Here is a 17,486-nt window from a genome sequence, read left to right on the forward strand (position 1 = left end):
AAGTGCCTACCAGTTTATATATCCAGTAGCTTCTGCTCTTGGGAAGATGATCTTGGTTGTGACTCTGGATTTGCCTAGTTGTAAATTGATCATGATGGTGGGGATGGGAGAGTTTGCTATATTCTGGTTCTCTGATAGATCTAAGCATGTGATCTTTAGTTTGTTTCAGCTTTTTTCTTGTTCAAGGATCACGTTGATCTTCCAGGCTCTTTACATGTCAAAGCTGAAACCAAATGTGTGAATATACAATTTCATTCTCTATTTTAGAAAGTGTCTTATCCATTATACCTTTTCTTAGATTTAAGCTTCTACTGAAGCTTATTCCTACAAATAAGACCAATAAAGGCATAGTTGACTCTAGTTGAAATAGAGATGGGGATGTCTAGTGCTCTGTTGGGCAGAATTTGAAAACCACTGGTCCTTACTATAAACGAATCAAGACCAAGGCTGAACCCTTCTGAATATTCTATTGATTTTTGTCAATCATTCTGTCTTTAATTGATGTTAGGAGTTAACGGTGTGTTTTTTATAATATGCTGATTCATTATCATTCACAGTGCTTACTGTGTATCCTCATATACTTCATAGGTACACAGTTTATTTGGGGGGGAAAATGGAGTATGCTTTATTTTAAAATATGTATTTTATAAAGCTGTAAAAATAAAATATTCTGCTTGAAAAATGTCCCCATTGTCTGGAGAATTTGTTTTTCTTTCATATGGAAGAGAAAGAGGCACTGTCTTTTTATTTTCTATATTCTTTCCCTATGTATAATCTTTTAAAAAATATGTCAAAGGTATTTGATGTGATTATTTCATTTCCCATCTAAAAGATACTAAATATGTGATAATATTTCCCAAGGTGTCATCAAATCTGCATTTCATAATAGTTATAAAGTTTGTGTAAGAAAATTGCCAGACCTTTTTCAAGTCTTCCAACTTCAGAGTCTTTAAACTTTCAGCTAAATTTTGAGGAGTGGGGCTGGGAGTCTGATATATAATTCTTTTTATTGGCTTTCCAATTTCTGTCATGTTATATATGCTTCTGACCTGTTTTTCATCTGAACTAGTAATTTAGTCCATTACTGGTCTGTGTAAATCTTAGCCACAGCTATTTCCCAAGGTGGTTTGGGGTCTAATGAGTGGTTGGTGTTGATGTCCAGCAGGAAATCTTGCAAACCAGATGATTGGTGTGGTTCAAACTGTAACCTTGTTAAAGCATTGGTCAGGTTGCACTTAGAGCTATTTAATTAGTTTGCCAATAATATTTGTGTACAATTTTTAGGTGACCACTATTTTTTTTTCCTTTCATCATAGGAAAAACTTAGTTGCTTGTTGTTATCAGAGTCGTATATTAATCCAGTACATTTTTTTCCATTAGTTTATCTTTAGGCAGGCATGATAATAACTGTTAGATAGTCCCTTGAACACTAGTATCTATAATAGTGTTGTCAACTTGAATTGAAAGTTTTTAATATATCAGCCACTGTACTAGAAAGGCTTTTTAAAAGTATAAGAACATTCTTTGCCTTCCAGAAAGTAATAGCCTTAATATGAGAGACAGCTGTAAAATAAATTGCAATAAAATAAACAATGCATTAGTTATAGAAACAAAATGCTCTAAGATTGTAGATAAAAGAGTAGGAAATTCTGAGTCTTCAAGAAATAATTTAAAAGAGGTAACATTTTAATGGGGAAAAGATTTGCTTTTGACTGGAATAGGAAAGTCAAGCTATCTCAAGGGGACAAAACTAGTATGAGTTAAAAATTAATTTAAAATGTATATATACTTTTTTCTTCAAATTTATTGAAAATAATTCACATAAATAAAATACGTACCCTTTTAGATGTACCATTCTTTGCATTTTGACAAACAAGAACATTTTTACAACTAGCACTTAAAACAAGAATAAAATAAAACATTTCCATTACCCTTCCAAAATTCTCTCATGTTCATTTATAGTCAGTATATACATGTAGTTTTAGTAGAATTTTTATATGGAAAGTCAACTTATACATTAGTTCTTTCATGGATTGTCCTTATAATGTTATATCAAAAAAGTCATTGCCTTATCCAAGGCCATCTAGGTTTTTTCCTAAGTTATCATTTGGAGTTTTAAAAATTCTGTGTTTTAAATTTAGGTCTGTGATCCACTTTGAGTTAATTTTTGTGAAGAGAGTGAGATCTGTATCTAGATTCATATTTTTGCATGCAGATGTCCAGTCATTCTAGCAACACTTGTAAAGACTGTAACACTGTATTGATTTTGCATCTTTGTCAAAGATCAGTTGACTGGATTCATAGGGGTCTATTTCTGAACTATTATATTCCATTTATCTCTTTGTCTATTTTGCCATTACCACACTATCTTGATTACGGTGGCTTTATAGTACACCTTGAAGTCAGAGAGTATGAGCCCTCCAACTTTGTTCTTGTTTAATACTGTATTGGTCATTCTGGTTTGTTTGTTTGTTTTTTTTCTTTCTCTCCATATCTTTAAAATCTGTTTGTCCATATCCACAAAATACCTTGCTGGGATGTTGACTGAGATTACATTGTGTTTATACATCAAGTTGGAAAGAACTGACATATTGACAGCGTTCAGTCTCCCTTTCATGAACATGGAAAATATATTTTTATTAATTGTTCTTTGATATCTTTCATCAGAATTTGTAGTCTTTCTCATATAGCTCATACAGATTATCATGGATTTATACCTAACATTTTCATTTTGTGGGTGATAATGTAAAATGTAATGTGACTCTGCCTTTTCATACTGTTCACGGGGTTCTCAAGGCAAGAATACTGAAGTGGTTTGCCATTTCCTTCTCTGGTGAACTGCGTTTTGTCAGAACTCTCTACCATGACCTGTCCATTTTGGGTGGCCCTGTTGGTTTTCCAGTACTCATGTATGGGTGTGAGAGTTGAACCATAAATAAAGCTGAGCAGCGAAGAATTGATGCTTTTGAATTGTGGTGTTAGAAAAGACTCTTGAGAGTCCCTTGAACAGCAAGGAGATCCAATCAGTCAATCCTAAAGGAAATCAGTCCTGAATATTCACTGAAAGGAGTGATACTGAAGCTGAAACTCCAATGCTTTGGCCACGTGATGTGAAGGACTGACTCATTGGAAAAGACTCTGTTGTTGGGAAAGATTGAAGGCAGGAGGAGAAGGGGATGACAGAGGATGAGATGGCTGGATGGCATCACTGACTTGATGGACATGAGTTTGAGCAAGCTGTGGAAGTTGGTGATGGACAGGGAGGCCTGGCATGCTGAAGTCCATGGGGTCGCAAAGAGTGGAACACAACTGAGCAACTGAACTGAACTGATTGTGACTTTGATTTCAAAGTTGTTTGCTGTATAGGAAAGGGATTGGCTTTTGTGTATTAGTATTATATACTACAATGTTACTATAATTGCTTATCAATTCCAGGAATTTTTAAGTTAATTCTTCCAGATTTTCTACAAAGATAATCATGCTATCTGTGAAGAAAGACAGCCTAATTTCTTCTCCCTTTTTATCTCCGATTTTTACTGTGTTGCATTAGCTAAGACATCTAGTTCAGTGATGAAAAGCAGAGGTGAGAGGCATCATCCTTGCCTTCTTCCTCAGTTTTGGCTTCATCTGTTCATATTACTCCCTCAGATCAAACACCTGTTTAAGTTGGGGGAATAACCTGATTGCTTCCATTCTTTATGCATATTAAAAATTATGTCTATTTGGTGAAATAAATTAAGTATAATCTATCTTTAGTCTTGGGCTTCCCTGGCGGCTCAGATGGTAAAGAACCTGCCTGCAGTGCAGGAGACTTTGGTTCAGTCCCTTTGTTGGGAAGATACCCTGGAGAAGGGAATGGCTACCCACTTCAGTATTCTTGCCTGAAAAGTTCCATGGACAGAGGAACCTGGCAATCTATAGTCCATTGAGTCGCAAAGAATCAGACGCGACTGAGGAACTTAACACACATACGTCTTTAGTCTTATTTTATTCATTTTAAGAAGTTTATTGATATTATTGAGTTTGTGGTAAAAATGTTTTAAGTAGATCTATAGTTCATCTTATTTATGTTTATATTTAATGTATTAGCCCATGAAGAGATGAAGCAGCTGTAACTCAACATTATATTAAGACATTTATTGCATTTATTTAGTATCCATCAAATCATGTTCATATGAACGTGTGATTTAAGACCACCTTTCAGGCTTCCCTTGTGGCTCAGCTGGTAAAGAATCCTCCTACAATGCGGGATATCTGGGTTCAGTTCCTGGGTTGGAAAGATCCCCTGGATAAAGGAAAGGCTACCCATTCCAGCATTCTGACCTGGAGAATTCCATGGATTGTATAGCCCGTGGCGTCACAAAGTGTCAGACACGACCGAGCAACTTTCACTTTCACCAGACCTCTTTATCTTTTTTCAATGTTTATGCTATTGGAATGTGCAGAATATATACTGTACGTATAAGATAATGTGAAGTTTGTGGACTTGTGATAAATTGATAACTGTATACCTGAACATGAGCTTCTCGGATTCCTCAGTCAAAAATCTGATGTTCAAAAACTATCTACGTATGATTGTGATTAAATCTGTTTACAGTATCTCCTATGAGTCACATTACAGGAAAGAGGATTTTTTTTCTTTTCTTTTTTTGCAAAAATCATGTGAAAACCACATAACCTCTATATTTATATTTGAGTCTATATCAAAAATTTTTCTCTTGGAAAAATTTCTTCCATAATATGGGAAAAGAATAACCCACTTCTGAATGCCTTTTGTTTTAGGCTGAATTTCAAAGGGCTGTTCTTGGTATTGTTACACTAAGCACCTACTCCGTAAGATTAACGGGACTCTGTAGTTTGTCTTTATTTCTTTAAATTGCTTTAAAAATTACTAAAATTTCAGTATAGTTTTAAGAAGCAATCAATAGGATATTTTAGATAATCAGAGTATAGTAAGCTCTTCAGTGTTTCTAAATGAGATTTACTGGTTTAGATTTCAACTCATTTTCATAATGCCTTTCAAAGTTTTATAAGGCTGTGTCTTGCAAATTCTGTAGAAAGGACTTCTTTGTTTCAAAATTGTAAATATTTAAAGAGTCATATGATTAAATATTTTCGTTGATTGAATTCCGGCTCTGAGGTATGTAACAAAAGGTGTTCAGAACATCCTCACCTTGGAATGGTCTGCTAGTAAGGTACAAAGACTGTACTGATTATCCCTTATATCATAAAACTTTCATGGTGCTAAATTTTAATTTAGACAAGTAGGGAATTCTCTATTGAGGCAGGCAACAGAAGTAATACAGGCAATCTCCAGATATGCTTTATATTTTATTTTAGATTTAATAAAGAGAGTCTGAAACCTTTTTGGCCAAGTTATCTCTCAATACTTTTTAATTTCTACCTTAATGTGATTAAATAATGAAAATAGTCAGTGAACAAACCTCAAATCCAAGTTGAAAAAAGAGCTCCAATAATTTTCCTTCTTCTACAGATAGTACTATGAATAGTAATATTTGAAAAGGAGTAGTTAAAATATACTATCAGAAGTAGAAGTAGCATTTTTAAAGATGTTCAAATGCTTGGTTATTAGGAAAATGCAAGTAAAGGCCACAATGAGATTGCTAAAATGACTATCAGTTCAGTTCAATTGCTCAGTCCAACTCTATGCAATCCCATGAACTGTAGCACACCAGGCTTCCCTGTCCAGCACCAATTCCTGGAGCTTGCTCAAACTCATGTGCATTGGGTCGGTGATGCCATCCAACTGTCTCATCCTCTGTCATCCCCTTCTCCTGCCTTCAATCTGTCCCAGCATCAGGGTCTTTTCCAGTGAGTCAGTTCTTCCCATCAGGTGGCCAAAGTATTGGAGCTTCAGCTTTAGCATCAGTCCTTCCAAAGAATATTCAGGACTTATTTTCTTTAGGATTGACTGGTTGGATCCCCTTGCAGTCCAAGGTACTCTCAAGAGTCTTCTCCAACACCACAGTTCCAAAGCATCAATTCTTCATTGCTCAGCTTTATGGTCCAACTCTCACATCCATACATGACTACTGGAAAAAACATAGCTTCAACTAGATGAACCTTTGTCAGCAAAGCAATGTCTCTGCTTTCTAATATGCTATCTAGGTTGGTCATCACTTTCCTTCCAAGAAGTAAGCATCTTTTAATTTCATGGCTGCAATCACAATCTGCAGTAATTTTCAAGCCCCCCAAAATAAAGTCTGCCACTGTTTCCACTGTTTCCCCATCTATATGCAATGAAGTGATGGGACCGGATGTCATGATCTTAGTTTCCTGAATGTTGAGCTATAAGCCAACTTTTTTACTCTCCTCCTTCACTTTCATCAAGAGACTCTTCAGTTCTTCTTCACTTTCTGCCATAAGGGTGGTGTCATCTGCATATCTGAGGTTATTGATATTTCTCCCAGCAATCTTGATTCCAGCTTGTGCTTCTTCCAGCCCAGTGTTTTTCATGATGTACTCTGCATATAAGTAAATAAGTAGGGTGACAATATACAGCCTTGACTTACTCCTTTCCTATTTGGAACCAGTCTGCTGTTCCATGTCCAGTTCTAACTGTTGCTTCCTGACCTGCATACAGGTTTCTCAAGAGGCAGGTCAGGTGGTCTGGTATTCCCATTCTTTCAGAATTTTCTACAGTTTGTTGTGATCCACACAGTTAAAGGCTTTGGCATAGTCAATAAAGCAGAAATAGATGTTTTTATGGAACTCTCTTGCCTTTTTGATAATCCAGGGGATGTTGGCAATTTGATCTCTGGTTCCTCTGCCTTTTCTAATCCAGCTTGAACATCTGGAAGTTCACAGTTCATGTATTGTTGAAGCCTGGTTTTGAGAATTTTGAGCATTACTTTACTAGCGTGGGAGATGAGTGCAATTGTGCAGTAGTTTGAGCATTTTTTGGCATTGCCTTTCTTTGGGATTGGAATGGAAACTGACGTTTTCCAGTCCTGTGGTCACTGATGAATTTTCCAAATTTGTTGACATGTTGAGTGCAGCACTTCCACAGCATCATCTTTTAGGATTTGAAATAGCTCAACTGGAATTCCATCACCTCCACTAGCTTTGTTTGTGGTGATGCTTCCCAAGGCCCACTTGACTTCACATTCCAGGATGTCTGGCTCTAGATGAGTGATCACACCATCATGATTATCAGAGTCATGAAGGTCTTTTTTGTACAGATCTTCTGTGTATTCTTGTGACCTCTTAATATCTTCTGTTTCTGATAGGTCCATACCATTTCTGTCCTTTATTGAGCCATCTTTAGTTGTATGTTAATTCTCAGGAATCTAGAGTAAAACCCTTGGGTTTTGTATCCAAAAAACAAAGGGCTTTTGTATACAAAGCCCTTTGGTTTTGTATCTCTTGAGTTCTAATCTCAGCCTAACCATTTATTAGTCAGGTGAGACCTCAGCAGTTTACCTAACCTCTCTGAACTCAGTTTTAATACCTGTCAAATGTAATAACACATTTCTGAACTATTGTGCAGATTGTTAATATTTACAAAGTTCCTAATATGGTGCCTGACATGGTCTCTCAAAAAATGACCAATATAATTAAAATATTTTAAATGATTCTAAATCTAGATATATAAGGTGAATTTAATGTGGTCATTTCCTCTATCCCTGTTATACACACCCAAACAAATCACTAAAATGGCAATTTTCAATTCAGTTCAGTCACTCAGTTGAGTCCTACTCTTTGTGACCCCATGGAGTGCAGCACGCCAGGCTTCCCTGTCCATCACCAAATCTAGGAGTTTGCTCAAACTCATGTCCATCAAGTCAATGATGCCTTCCAACCATCTTATCCTCTGTCATCCTCTTCTTCTCTGCCTTCAATATATCCCAGCATCAGGGTCTTTTCAATCAGTCGTTTCTTCGCATCATCACGTGGCCAAAGTAGTGGAGTTTCAGCTTCAACATCAGTCCTTCCAATGAACACCCAGAACTGATTTCCTTTAGGATTGACTGGTTTGATCTCCCTGCAGTGCAAGCAACTCTCAAGAGTCTTCTCCAACACCGCCGTTCAAGCATCAGTTCTTCAGTGCTCAGCTTTCTTTATACTCCAACTCTCACATCCATACACAACTACTGGGAAAACCATAGCATGAATAGATGGACCTTTGTTGGCAATGTAATGTCTCTGCTTTTTGACATGCTGTCTAGGTTTCTCATATCTTTTCTTCCAAGGAGCAAGCGTCTTTTAATTCCATGGCTTTGGTCACCATATGCAGTGATTTTGGAGCCCAAGAAAATAGTCTCACTGTTTCCCTTATTTCTTCATTTATTTGCAATGGATTGATGGGACTGAATGTCATGATCTGTTTTTTTGAATGCTGAGTTTTAAGCCAGCTTTTTCACGCTCTACTTTTACTTTCATCAAGAGATTCTTTAGTTCTTCTTCACTTTCTGCCATAAGGGTGGTGTCATCTACATATCTGAGATTATTGATATTTCCCCTCACAATCTTGATTCCAGTTTGTACTTCATCCAGCCTGGCATTTCACATGATGTACTCTGCATAGAATTTAAATAAGCACAGTGACAATAATACAGCCTTGACATAGTACTTTCCCATTTGGGGACCAGTCTGTTGTTCCATGTCCAGTTCTAACTGTTGCTTCTTGACCTGCATATAGATTTCTCAGGAGGCAGGTAAGGTGGTCTAGTATTCCCCTCTCTTGGACAGTTTTCCACAGTTTGTTGTGATCTACATAGTCAAAGTCTTTGGCATAATCAGTACAGCATAAGTAGATGTTTTTCTGCAAATCTCTTGCTTTTTCTATTATCCAGCGGATGGTGGCGATTTGATCTCTGGTTCCTTTGCCTTTTCTAAATCCAGTTTCAAATCTGGAGGTTTACCTGTTGAAGCCTGGCTTGGAGGATTTTGAGCATTACTTTGCTAATGTGTGAGATGAGTGCAATTGCACCATAGTTTGAACAGTCTTTAGCATTGCCCTTTGTTGGGATTGGAATGAAAACTGACTTTTTCCAGTCCTGTGACCACTGCTGTGTTTTCCAAATTTCCTGGCCTATTGAGTGCAGCACTTTAACAGCATCATCTTTTAGGATTTGAAATAGCTCAACTGGAATTCCATTACCTCGACTAGCTCTGTTCATAGTGATGTTTCCTAAGGGCCACTGGACTTCATTTTCCAGAATGTCTGTCTCTAGGTGAGTGATCACACCATTGAGGTTATCTGGGTCTTGAAGATCTTTTTTGTATAGTTCTGTGTATTTTTGCTAGCTGTTCTTAATATCTTCTTCTTCTGTTAGGTCCATACCGTTTCTGTCCTTTATTGAGCCCATCTTTGCATGAAATGTTCCTTTTATTGTCTTTAATTTTCTTGAGATCCTAGTGTTTCCCATTCTATTGTTTTCCTCTATTTCTTTGCATTGATCACTGAGGAAGGCTTCCTTATCTCTCCTTGCTATTCTTTGGAACTCTGCATTCAAATGGGTATATTTTTCCTTTTCTCCTTTGTTTTTTGCGTCCCTTCTTTTCACAGCTATTTGTAAGACCTCCTCTGACAGCCATTTTGCTTTTTTGCGTTTCTTTTTCTTGGGGATGTTCTTGATCTCTGTCTCCTGTACAGTGTCCCGAATCTCCATCCATAGTTCATCAGGCACTCTGTCTATCAGATCTAGTCCCTTAAATCTATTTCTCACTTCCACTGTATAATCGTAAGGGATTTGATTTAGGTCATACCTGAACCATCTAGTGGTTTTCCCTACTTTCTTCAATTTTAGTCTGAATTTGGCAATAAGGAGTTCATGATCTGAGCCACATTCAGTTCCCGGTCTTGTTTTTGTTGACTGTATAGAATTTCTCCACCTTTGGCTGCAAAAATATATTCAGATTATAATATAATCTGATTTCAGTGTTGACCATGGGGTGATTTCTATGTGTAGAGTGTTCTCTTGATCTTAGTTTTTTGAATGTTGACTTTTACCCAATGTTTTCACTATCCTCTTTCACCTTCAACAAGAGGCTCTTCAGTTCCTCTTCACTTTCTACGATAAGGGTGGTGTCATCTGCATACCTGAGGTTATTAACATTTCTCCTGGCAATCTTGATTCTAGCTTGTGCTTCATCCACCCCACCATTTCGCATGATGTTTTCTCTATAGCAGTTAAATAAGCAGGGTGACAATATATACAGGCTGGACGTACTACTTTCCAAAATTGGAACCAGTTCGTAGTTCCATGTCCAGCTTCTTGCCTACATACAGATTTCTCAGGAGGCAGCTAAAGTAGTCTAGTATTCCTATCTCTTAAAGAATTTTCCAGAGTTTATTGTGATTTACAGAGTCAAAGGCTTTGGAAGAGTAATTAATAAAGCAGCTGTAGGTGTTTTTCTGGAATTGTCTTGCTTTTTCTATGATCCAACGGATGTTGGCAATTTGATCGCTGGTTCCTCTGCCTTTTCTAAATCCAGGTTGAACATCTAGAAGTTCACAGTTCACATACTGTTGAAGACTGGCTTGGAGAATTTTGAGCCTTTCTTTGCTAGCATGTGAGTTAAGTGCAGTGGTCCTGTAGTTTGAACATTGTTTGGCATTGCCTTTCTTTGGGATTGGAATGAAAACTGACCTTCTCCCATACCATTAAATATATTTTTCAATCATATTTCCTAATATCAAGGGATATTTATTCAAAGAATCGTTTTAATATTATTCTGAAAAAAACAAAATCAAAAGCAGATTACTCAAATCCTTTTAACGCCAAATGTTATAATACTTACATCATGTAGCTTTAGTAACTAGGTAACACTGCCACTGCTTTTAGCTATTAAATGATTATTACTGCTGAAAATGAGTGTATAGATATAATTATTGCTGAAGCTCTTCCTTCAAGACCTGAAAATTTCTTAGCCTCTCTGTGTCTCACATAACTTAGTCTGAAAATGAGGAAGACTGTCATTCAGTTTAGCAGTTTCTTATGTTTATTATGGTACTGCTGCTGCTAAGTCACTTCAGTCGTGTCCGACTCTATGCGACCCCATAGACGGCAGCCCACCAGGCTCCCCCATCCCTGGGATTCTCCAGGCAAGAACACTGGAGTGTGTTGCCATTTCCTTCTCCAGTGCATGAAAGTGAAAAGTGAAAGTGAAGTCACTCAGTCGTGTCCGACTCTTAGCGAACCCCTGGACTGCAGCCCGTACAATTACATGTAAAATACTTTTAACAATGTCTGAAACTTTAAAATGCTCAAAAATGTTAGCTATTATTTTATATGTATGTGTATATGTACACACACACACACACACACACACACACATATATATGGTAGTTACTTTGTATTTTCTCCAGTAGATCTATAATTTTACTTAAGGTATATTTTATGTAGGGTGCTTCTTTCAAATTATTATCCTGAATTTATTTTGGCTCAAACAAGCTCAAAAATAGTGTTTTGTTATAGTGTACTATAGAGTTAAGAAATGAAGTTCAGAAATGAATTTTCTAACCTTGCATTGTCATTTTTAGCTACTGTATCGCCTTTTACTAGTTCTTTTTGGACCCTTGGAGAAATGTGGCTTCTTTGTTGTTTAGTCACTAAGTCTTGTCCAATTCTTTGTGACCCCATGGACTGCAGCCCACCACGCTCCCATGTTCATGGAGTTTCTCAGGCAGGAGTACTAGAGAGCACTGTCATCTCCTTCTCCTGGGAATCTTCCCGACTCAGGGATTAAACCCACATCTCCTGTATTGCCAGGTGGATTACTTATGACTGTGCCACAAGAGAAGCATCAGAGAAAGGTGGCCTACTTATAGTTAATTACTTACTGATCTCCATTAGTCTGATTTATTAACTGTTCATTTTAAGGAGAAATCACTTTCAATATTATTGAAAACTCTTAAAAATTTCTTCTGTAGTTTAATTCTGGAAATTTTTACTTGTTCCATTTTTGCTATGTTTACCCTCATTTCAAAGCCTAAATTGAATATTTTCAGTCTCAAGTGAGAATTGTACTTACCATTTTTGTGTCTAATTATTTGCCTGGTTAAACATTTTATCATGTGTTTTATAAAGAGTATTAGGTGTTGTTTCTGACTTCATGAAATTCTGTGTGCATTTAGACTTCCCAAGAATATAACGTTAAAGTCTTTGTTATTATATATCATATGGTAGGCCTACTGATTTGTTATTCAGATGATTTCCACAAATTCATAGGATACCAACAATTTTTTTTTCATGGTGTCATAATTTATATTGCAGTTTAGACTTGTTTTTAAAGAAAAATCACATTTTTTGGTAATTTTTCTTATTGTCTTGAAAAATTAAGATAAAAGCATTAAAATTAAAAATAGAAATCAGAGACTATCTTAACTTTCTGTTTGGTCACTTACTCTAAACTTAGATTTTCTGCCTAAAAGCCATTTAAATCAGAACAACTTTGAATGACATAGATCTGTTTTAAAATGCTGAGTATCAGAAATTGGTTCATATTTAAAGGAGGCTCTTATGTAAATACCAGAGATCAAAATGCCAATATCCGCTGGATCATTGAAAAAGCAAGAGTTCCAGAAAAACACCTATTTCTGCTTTATTGACTGTGTGGGTCACAATAAACTGGAAAATTCTAAAAGAGATGGGAATACCAGACCACCTGATCTGCCTCTTGAGAAACCTATATGCAGGTCAGGAAGCAACAGTTAGACCTGGACATGGAACAACAGACTGGTTTCAAATAGGAAAAGGCATATGTCAAGGCTGTATATTGTCTCCCTGCTTATTTAACTTCTATGCAGAGTACATCATGAGAAACGCTGGGCTGGAAGAAGCACAAGCTGGAATCAAGATTGCCGGGAGAAATATCAATAACCTAAGATATGCAGATGATACCACCCTTATGGCAGAAAGTAAAGAGGAACTAAAAAGCCTCTTGATGAAAGTGAAAGAGGAGAGTGAAAAAGTTGGCTTAAAGCTCTCAACATTCAGAAAACGAAGATCATGGCATCTGGTCCCATCACTTCATGGGAAATAGATGGGGAAACAGTGGAAACAGTGTCAGACTTTATTTTTGGGGGCTCCAAAATCACTGTGGATGGTGATTGCAGCCATGAAATTAAAAGACGCTTACTCCTTGGAAGGAAAGTTATGACCAACCTAGATAGCATATTGAAAAGCAGAGACATTACTTTGCCAGCAAAGGTCTGTCTAGTCAAGGCTATGGTATTTCCAGTGGTCATGTATGGATGTGAGAGTTGGACTTTGAAGAAAGCTCAGCGCCAAAAAATTGATGCCTTTGAACTGTGGTGTTGGAGAAAACTCTTGAGAGTTCCTTGGACTGCAAGGAGATCCAACCAGTCCATTCTAAAGGAGATCAGCCCTGGGATTTCTTTGGAAGGAATGATGCTAAAGCTGAAACTCCAGTACTTTGGCCACCTTATGCGAAGAGTTGACTCATTGGAAAAGACTCTGATGCTGGGAGGGATTGGGGGCAGGAGGAGAAGGGGACGACAGAAGATGAGATGGCTGGATGGCATCACCGACTCGATGGACATGAGTCTGAGTGAACTCCAGGAGTTGGTGATGGACAGGGAGGCCTGGTGTGCTGTGATTCATGGGGTCGCAAAGAGTCAGACACGACTAAGCAACTGACCTGAACTGAACTGAACTTATGTAAATAGTTATAAATCTGAGAAAATATCTTATTTGCCTTTAATAACTGAGGTGAAATCTGTGTGAATGGGAATACATGTATTTTGCTTTCCCTGAGAGCACTGTTCAGAGCAAGTATCTGGCTTATCTATATTGAAGGTGTTGAGGCCATAGAGGTCAAATTTTCTCAACAAAACTTCATTCAAACTCCAAGTTTGAATTATGATAATTTGATAATGACTCTGTGTGCTTTTTTACTACTACAGTTGAATAAAAATGAATACATGAACTCTGTATTCTTTAACATTAGCTATCACAATACTATTCCTTTGACTACTTTCATAGATTTATTTATTTATTTTTTTTGAATCTCTAGCAAAATCTTAGGATGAGACTAATGATCTTTCAATTTCTTTAGCAGTACTTTACTAGAAACACAAATATTCTGTTAGGATAATATTTCATCAGGCAGACATCAGTTATAATCTGATTGCTCTCACTGTAAGCTACTAATAATTTTAATGAGTATATTTGCCAAGTTTAATTTTGGAAAAGGACATTTTATCATTTTCTGATTCACTTCATATTTGGAATATCTTTCAAATTAAATTTCATGTCATCTACTATACTGAATTTGGGGATTAAAAAAGTATGTCTTGACTGATGAAAAAAATGGGAATTCAGATTTTTTGGCTCCTAAGCCCTCATTTTAGCCAACTTTCTTATTTCCCCTGGTAACTACTTCAAATGAATTCTACCAGCTGTTCTCCGTGTTGATAGGTTATCTATCTCAGAGCCATAATCGTAATGCAGTTAACTTTCCTTGTAGCATCAGAGGCTCCTTGAAATGCTTGACACAGAGAAGGAACTGTTAAAAGAAAAAATAAAGGAAGCTTTGACTCAGCAATCTCAAGAACAGAAGGTAATATTTTAATTTTGCTTAGAGTGTGGAAAGAATGTTCTGTTGTCCCAAATAATACTGTAATGTCTAACTGTCTTATCATTTACAGGAAATATTGGAAAAATGTTTGGAGGAAGAAAGGCAAAAAAATAAAGAAGCATTAATATCTGCTGCAAAGGTATTTCTATCTGCAAAGTTTATTGTGAGGTTTAATTCTAATACTTTTTATTAGTCCAATTGTTTTTATGTTTACCCCCTCCTCAAAGCCTAAAGTGAATGTTGTTGGTCTCATGTAAGAATTGTTTTTGTTATATTTATGCATAAGTATTTACCTGGTATAGACCCATCAGTAATAAATTTCTTTGTAAGTAAGTGTAATTAATAAACTGAGTTCATTAATGGTATACTCAGTATACTTTTAAAATATTTCATCCAGAAAATTTAAGAATTTTTTTCCTCTTCTGCTGTTTGTATTCTTATTAAACATACATTACACACGGTAATGATATTGAAATGCTTTACATTTAGATTATCAATCATATGTTAAAAACAATATATCTACATAGGTGCAACAATATCCACTTGGTATTTGACAGGTGTCACACAAGTATTGAGTATATGTGTTTATTTGTATGTACATATGCATTTATCAAGGTGTATGATTTTTAAAGCCAACTTTGAAATAAATCATCTGTGTAGTATATGCATAGATTTTAAATATATGTATGCTAATGTATACATATGCTGACCTGAAATACACCATCAGATATTTGTCCAACAAAAGTACGTTTTTTCAGTATTATGAGAGAATTTCAATTTGGGGTCTGCTAGCGTCCAAGCCACATACAAATTCCCATGTGGCAATAAGAACACTTTAATAGAGAGGAAAGGAAGTTGTAAGGGTTGCAGGAAATACAGAGTTCATGGCTTGTCGTTGGCTGAGTCCCTGGCAGGAAAGAAGAGGGGTCTTTCTTCTTCCTCTTGGGCTCTACTATAGTTGCAGGGTGTGACAGCTCCCCCTTAAAGGGGTCTCCTGACACTATTTAATTGAGGTTTCTGTTTCTGAATTTTTTTACATTTTCCCCTTTGATCAAGAGCTTTCTCTGAAAACATCACAGATTAAGAACCAGGGTTTCTGGTTACAGCAATTTTTGTCCATCATTGTCAGAAGGAAAGTGGTGCAGGTTGGAGAACTGTTGCAGTTGCATTCAAGTAAGAAGGAGGGGTAGGAGGGAGACATCTTAGGCAGTTTTTATCTAAAGTCCACATGTTATCAAAATTGTAGACATCAGAGATCATCTGAAGTGTTATATCATCATCATCAAAGGTTTGGTGGCAAACTTCTAACAAGCCTGGTCTAGGTATCTGGGGAAAACTATCTCATCAGATGTCATCGACTTCATTTCCAGGAAGTCTTTACTTTCAGGTCACCAGATGACGTGCATGACCAGTTGGGGTTCCATGCTTTCTTAAGCTATGTACTGTGAATCCAAGAGTCTGTTCCTTGGAGTTTGATAGTGCAGGGGCTAGTTATCAGTGCCTGATAGGGGCCTCTTCAGTGAGGTGGAAGAGCATTCTTCTGGAAGTATGTCTTCCAGTAGGCACATTCCAGGTGCAAGGTATGATGCTTAAGGTCGTCACCTCTCAAGGGTATGTTGTGAAAAGGCTTCCTCTACCAAGGCACAGTTGTTCTTCATGGAAACATGTTCTTCATGGTTGTTCTTAATGGGAACAACTAGGCCTTTGCAATATTGGAGTATCACTCCTTTTGTTAGTTGTGGGTCCAAAAAGGCAGGAGCCAAGTGCATTGGATGTCTTGTGACTGTCTTGGAGGGTGACAGTTTAGTTGTGACATTTGGAATGATTTAATTGTGTCATGTGAACTCTTTGGTCCTGCATGCCATAACTGAAGATCCCGTATGCCACAAGATCAAAGGCCCCGCATGCTGTAACTTAGATCAGGTACAGCAAAGTAAATAAATATTTTTTAAGAGGGGTGAGCATTATATGAGTTCCAAAAGGGGTGGACCTGGGATTTGGAAAGAAATTTTGCTAACTGAATCTCAGTATGCTATGAGTGTATTCAGCTAAGCCAGAGGGATTAAGGGTGGTAAGCACAGTGAATGGCCTACTTTCTCTACCTTGCTTAGATTGAAGAAAGCAGGAAAACCTGAATTTTGCAATAAGGAGCTCATGGTCTGAGCCACAGTAAGCCCCAGGTGTTAATTTTGCTGACTGTATAGAGCTTCTCCATCTTTGGCTGCAAAGAATATAATGTCTGATTTTGGCATTGATCATCTGGTGATGTCCATGTGTAGGGATTTCCCTGGTGGCTCAGACAGTAAAGAATACATCTGTAATCAGGAGACCTGACTTTGATCCCTGGGTCAGGAAGATTCCCTGGAGAAAGGAATGGCTCCCTACTCCAGTATTCTTGCCTGGAGAATTCCGTGGACAGAGGAGCCTGGTGGGCTAGAGTCCAAGGGGTTGCAAAGAGTTGTAGATGACTGAGGGACTAACACTTTGGTGTCCATGTGTCGAGTTGTCTCTTCTGTTGTTGCAAAAGGCTGTTTGCTATGATCAGTGTGTTCTCTTGACAAACTCTTAGTTAGCCTTTGCCCTGCTTCATTTTGTACTCCAAGGCCACATTTACCTGTTACTCCAAGTATCTCTTGAGTTCTTACTTTTATGTTTCAGTCCCCTATGATGAAAAGGATATATTGTTTTGGTGTTAGTTCTAGAACGTCTTGTAGATCTTCATAAAACTGGCCAACTTCAGCTTCTTCAGCATTAGTGGTCAGGGCATAGACTTGGATTACTATGATGTTGAATGGCTTGCCTTGGAAATGAACCAAGATCATTCTGTCATTTTTGAGATTGCACCCAAGTACTGCATTTTGGACTTTTTGTTGACTATGACAGCTACTCCATTTCTTCTAAAGGATTCTTACCCACAG

The 17,486-nt window shown here is 37.2% G+C and overlaps 1 protein-coding gene across 11 annotated transcripts in view; it reads left to right on the plus strand.

Moving 5' to 3' along the window:
- CCDC91 (coiled-coil domain containing 91) overlaps nt 1–17,486 on the plus strand; it is a 398,212-nt gene that overhangs the window by 273,595 nt on the left and 107,131 nt on the right. For all 11 annotated transcript variants that reach the window (XR_011464286.1, XM_070371255.1, XM_070371253.1 and 8 more), the window contains 2 exons: nt 14,458–14,550; nt 14,639–14,707. Coding sequence is in view for 10 of the 11 variants with exons in the window: in XM_070371255.1 (XP_070227356.1) it covers nt 14,458–14,550; nt 14,639–14,707 (162 nt within the window). In the remaining variant the exon portion in view is untranslated. The remainder of the gene's footprint in view (nt 1–14,457; nt 14,551–14,638; nt 14,708–17,486) is intronic.

Source organism: Bos mutus, chromosome 5 (genome assembly GCF_027580195.1).
Source record: "Bos mutus isolate GX-2022 chromosome 5, NWIPB_WYAK_1.1, whole genome shotgun sequence".
Classification (NCBI taxonomy): Eukaryota; Metazoa; Chordata; class Mammalia; order Artiodactyla; family Bovidae; genus Bos; species Bos mutus.